A 5,534-nucleotide genomic window follows, 5' to 3' on the forward strand; every position below is an offset into this window, starting at 1 on the left:
TTATATTAAAAAAAACTTATTTTAAAAAAATTACACTTGTAATAAAGTGGTGGAGCCACTCTAAATGGCACCACCAAATAAAATATTATTTTTAATTTTAAATATAATTTTAAAATATACATTTAAAATATTATAAAACAAATAATAAATGGCTCCACCAAATAAAATATTATTTTTTAATTTTAAATATAATTTTAAAATATACATTTAAAATATTATAAAACAAATAATAAATTTGAAAGGTCATATCTTTAAAAATAATATATTTTAAATGTTTTATAATATTAAAAATTATATTAAAAATATTTAAAACATACATTTAAAATATAAATTTAAAATATTATAAAACTAACAATAAAAAATAAATAAAACAAACAAATAAAATAAATAAAGGACAAATAAATAAAAAACTGAAAAGTAAATAAAGAAAAACAAAATAAATAAAACGAAAAGGACAAACAAATGGAAAAAAAGGAACAAAAGAAAAAAAATTGTTTCAGGGTGTTTGAATAGGCAGTAGAATAGTGTAAGGTGTTAAAATTTGGTGATGATAAATTATTTGGCTCCGCCGATAAAATGTAAAATTACTTAGAATCCCTATTTTCTCAAAAATTAAAATATTTTTTACTATTTTTATAAGTGATGCCATTTTATATGGCTACATTAAAAAATTAATATTTTTATCTAGATTGTTGATGTCATATGTTAGTGACGCCAAACATTTGGGCTCCACTAACTTTTATTGTAGATTTTGAATTATTTTTATATTTTATTAAAAAAATAAATCATTTAGGTAATTAATTGTTTTTTTGGGATTAGTTTGATAAAAAAAACCAAATATGATAGAATCCCCTTGTTTTATCGTTGGCATTGCGGTGAGAGCGAACTCCACTCGACATTTTAACTCAGTATTCGACTGATTTGTTGTCAGGAGAATTTAAGAAATTAAAGACTTCACTGGTTTCCTCGTAACGCGTTTTTCTTCTTTGAATCTCAATAAAGAAGTGCATTAATTGGCCTTTCAAGGATTTCTGAATTAATTATCTCACCAACTAAACAGTCATAATTACTTATTTTGGTCCCGGAATTTTTCTTTCTCAAATTCGATCATGAGGTTGGCATAAAAATAAGAAATATATATTTTAAAATCCAAAAAATATAACTCAAAATTTAAAATTAGTTAAAATTTCAAAACATATATATAAAAAATTCGAAAATAAAATTAAAAATTAAAAATTGAAAATATAGAATAATCAAAATTGACTTCTTTCAATTTTTATTATTTTTCAATTTTTGAAAGTTAAACTACTTTTTTCTGGATTTTATAAAATTTAAAATGTGTTTTTATTTTTTATTGTTTGAATTTTTATTATTTTTGAAATTTTATTTATATTCAATTTTTGAATTTTTAGAATATATATTTTTAAAATTTATTAGAATAATTAAAAAAGACATGTTTTGTTGCTCTTTATCCAGGTGTCACGTCCGTGGATGATCCCATGAACAAATTATGTTAACCGTAAGAATCAATATACCAAGTCATGGCGCAATTTGCCTAAAAGAAAATTCAAGGGACAACATGGCCTATCCATATTTAAGCCTAATTTATAAGAATGATTTATTAGTCATTTGAAAAGACTGGTAGGATAAAATTTTCAGACTGAGTAGAACCAGTCTTGATAAAAGATAAAAGCATGGAGCCACAAAAGATAATGACATTATTTAATAATTACATATTGCAGTATGGGTAATTTAAATAAAAAGTTTTATACGAAAATGATTTTTCTTTTTGCAGTATTCCTTCAGATTTAATGGTCACACCACCTTTCAATCATGACTCAGTCATTGTATTTTTTAAAATATAATTCTTACCAACATATATTTTTCAAAATATTCGTAAAAAAAATATAAGTATTCGTGGAGAAAAAAAGAGAGTATTTTTTAATAGGTGTCACTGTCTCAAGCAGCATCGGAGAAATTTAAAAAAATTTATTATCTTGTCAAATTGAAAAAGAAATTATCAGAAATTTTTGTTGGTGTTGTCAGGTAAAAAAAATATTTTTTGGTGCCGTTGTGTTGTTCGGTGACATTGGTATTAGATAATTAAAAAAATTAAATTTTCTTTTAGTGTCACCAAATTGTTTGTGTCATCGGGTTGTCTGATGGCATTGATGAAAAATCGGTGACGCCTATTAAAAATATTTTTTTCTCTCCTTAAATATCTGTATTTTTTGCTAACTATTTTGAAAATAACATATTGTCCCCGTCTATGTACCCAAAAAAATATTATTATTTTTAAAAAATCATCATTTGGGTGGTACTGGGTCTGACCGCACTATGTCTATGTACTCAAGAATTTGATGCTATGATAAACAGGCCATGATTTTTTTATCGAAGTCAATAGTGATTTTTTTTTGAGTCATTTTGGAAAAAAAAAAAGGCCTACACTGTGTCCATCTACTCAAGAATTTGATGCTATATAATTTCAGGGCCTCTCCCTCTTTCTTCAGTCAGTGTCTCTAAACAAAGCGTTCTTCATATGGTTTTCCTGTTTGTTTCCATGGAAAACCTGTACCATTACCTTGTAATCATCTTATTCATTCTTCTCACCATCAAGCTTTTGATTCATAAAACCAAAAATTTGCCTCCGAGTCCCTTTTCTCTGCCAATTATTGGCCACCTTCACCTCATCAAAAACCCACTTTACCAATCACTGGCCACATTATTATCCAAATATGGCCCTGTTTTATATCTCAAATTCGGTTGCAGACATGTCCTTGTTCTTTCTTCTCCTTCTGCTGTTGAAGAATGCTTGAACAAGAATGATATAATATTTGCAAACCGGCCTCGTACTATGGCCGGGGATCTTATGACGTACAATTACACTACTTTCGTTTGGGCTCCTTACGGATCACTTTGGCGGAACCATCGCCGTCTCAGCGCTGTTGAGATCTTCTGTTCTAACAGCGTTGAAAAGTTTTCTTCCATACGTGAAGAAGAAGTTGCGGACTTTGTTCGTCGCTTGTTTGAGGTCTCATCAGGCAACGGCACCCAAAAGGTGGACTTGAAGTACTTGTTTTGTCTCTTGACGGCGAATGTCATGTGGAGGACGGTGGCCGGAAAACGTGGGGTCGAGGATCCTAAGGACGTGGAGGCAGAAAAGATGTTCTTCACGGAATTTAAGAGCTTGTTTTTTCCGAGCCTAGGGACCAACATATGTGATTTCTTCCCAGTTTTGAGGTGGATTGGTTTCCTAGGGATTGAAAAGAAATTGAAAGAAATACATAGGAGAAGAGATGAATATCTTCAGAGTTTAGTAGATGGGATAAGATTAAATAAAAGTAAGAAGAATTTTTCGCTGATTGAAAGGCTTCTGTCTCTTCAACAAGACGACCCTGACTTCTGTCCCGATCAAGTCATCAAGACCATGGTTTTGGTAGGTTGCAACTTGCTTTTCAGTCTTCTATATCAACTTGTTTCTAAATTTTAAAATTTTAGTAAGTAGCATTCAAATTCATTGACTATGGTTTTGGTAGGTAGCAACTTGCTTTCTCGTCTTCTATATGAAGTTGTCTATAAGGGTATTGTGTAAAAGTAATAAGTTATATGGCGCGATTAGAAGATTTTAAAAATAATAGTCAAAATTTTCAAAATACCAAAAATACATGATTAAGAATATGTGACTAAATTCATAATTTATGTATCATATATGGACTAATAATGGAATTTGACCATATGACATTATAGATTTTCACACTTTTTAAGTGATGGCAACAGGAAAGGACGGGTCGTTTTTTGTCCTCCCCAACCCGACCTGATGCTCTACTGTCATGTCCAGACTTCAAAAAAATTGTAATTAATAATATATTCTCTGTCTGAGTAGCAGAACTGGGTACATTAAACTTTTCATATGCCTTTATTTGAATATATGTCACATAAAAAGATAAAATGTCCGAGTAACATAAAAAAATGGGATGATCTTTGTTTGACAGTTTTCGTTGAAGTTATGAGTAATCTATCAAAGCAAAAAGTGGGAAACAAATTATCTGTTTTCTAACATTGGCTTGCAACAGATGATGTTCATTGCAGGAACTGAATCTACGGCTATTACAATGGAGTGGACAATGGCACTCCTGCTGAGTCATCCAGAGGCTTTGCAGAAGGCAAGAGACGAGATCATTCGCCATGTTGGACATGAGCGCCTGCTAAATGAATCAGATCTTCCCAAACTTCCATACCTTCGTTGTGTTGTAAACGAGACACTAAGGTTATATCCCGCAACACCGCTTTTATTGCCTCATTGCCCATCTGAAGATTGTGTGGTGGATGGATATGAGATACCTAAAGGCACAATACTCTTGGTCCATGCTTGGGCCATCCAAAGGGATCCTAGCATATGGGAGGAGCCAACCAAGTTCAAGCCTGAAAGATTTTATGAGGGAACTTTGGAAGACAAGGAAGGATTCAAATATCTTCCAAAATATCTTCCATTTGGACTTGGAAGGAGAGCTTGTCCTGGCAGAAACATGGGCTTACGGTCCGTTTTGTTGGCAATTGGTGTTTTTATACAATGCTTTGAATGGGAAAACGTAGGGTCAGACAAGGTGGATATGACACCAGATACTATTGGATTGTCTATCTTCAAGGCTAGGCCATTGGAGGCTTTGTGTCGCCCACGGCCTGATGTGATTAAACTTCTCTCCCAACTTTAGAGCGTTCATCGTTTAGTATCTACCCAATTCCAGATTAGCCATTTGATCTTTTAAATGGCATATATTATGCACTTGAGCATTTAAACTGTTTTGTTTTGATATTTAGATTGATGCTTGTTAGAACATTTTCAAATATTTATAGTATTTTAATAACTATAAATGAATTGGTGTAATTAATCAAAAGATAAATCTTTTGGTCATTGGTTAAAAGTTATATCATTTAATTTTTAAAAATAATTATAATTATTCAAACAATATTACAATTTTACTTGAATAGTTATAAAATTAAATGAATAATTATTATTTATTTATTCATAAAGACACCTATTGAAAATGTCTTTACGAAGAGACATGAAATTCCTATAAATAGGAATGAAATTTCATTTGGAAAACACACCAACAAGTTCTAAAAGTTTTTTCTATCCTTCCTCATTTTCTAATATTATTAGATTGTTTTATAAAGAGTTACTGCAGAAATTCTTTATAGAAATTGAGTTTCTTGTTATAAATTGTTTAGTGCTTAGTGGACTATTCTCGTCAGTGCAAAACACTAATAGTAATTGGTTTCATTGTATCATTGAGGTTAATTTTCTTGAAACCCATTTGCACACCGAAAATAGGTGGGGGCGAATATAACTTTAAAGATAATGGCTTGATACACGCCTTGGAGCCTTGTCCTATTTTTGTTTCTGTTCGAGTTCCGTTCTTGTGTTCGAGATTTTCCTCATCGGAGATTTGTACTAACAATTTTAAGGTTATATTTCATGATGACTACTACAACACATGAAAGCGAAACACTAAGGGAGTTGGCTTCTAACTTTG

At 30.8% G+C, this 5,534-nt stretch overlaps 1 protein-coding gene across 1 annotated transcript; it reads left to right on the plus strand.

Moving 5' to 3' along the window:
* The first annotated feature begins 2,377 nt into the window (after positions 1-2,377).
* LOC105797307 (cytochrome P450 81C13) lies at positions 2,378-4,872 on the plus strand. Its single transcript, XM_012627270.2, has 2 exons — positions 2,378-3,436; positions 4,074-4,872. Exons 1-2 carry the CDS (start codon positions 2,540-2,542, stop codon positions 4,710-4,712), a joined length of 1,536 nt encoding a protein of 511 aa, XP_012482724.1. The 5' UTR covers positions 2,378-2,539; the 3' UTR covers positions 4,713-4,872.
* Positions 4,873-5,534: the final 662 nt, after the last annotated feature.

The sequence above is a fragment of the Gossypium raimondii genome, chromosome 3 (assembly GCF_025698545.1).
Source record: "Gossypium raimondii isolate GPD5lz chromosome 3, ASM2569854v1, whole genome shotgun sequence".
Classification (NCBI taxonomy): Eukaryota; Viridiplantae; Streptophyta; class Magnoliopsida; order Malvales; family Malvaceae; genus Gossypium; species Gossypium raimondii.

What these genes read in the sequence shown, in the direction of transcription:
- LOC105797307 (XM_012627270.2), top strand. Translation starts at nt 2,540, where the DNA reads ATGGTTTTCCTGTTTGTTTCCATGGAAAACCTGTACCATTACCTTGTA. An exon ending in TCATCAAGACCATGGTTTTG is followed by an intron (nt 3,437 to 4,073) that starts GTAGGTTGCAAC and finishes GGCTTGCAACAG; the next exon opens with ATGATGTTCATTGCAGGAAC.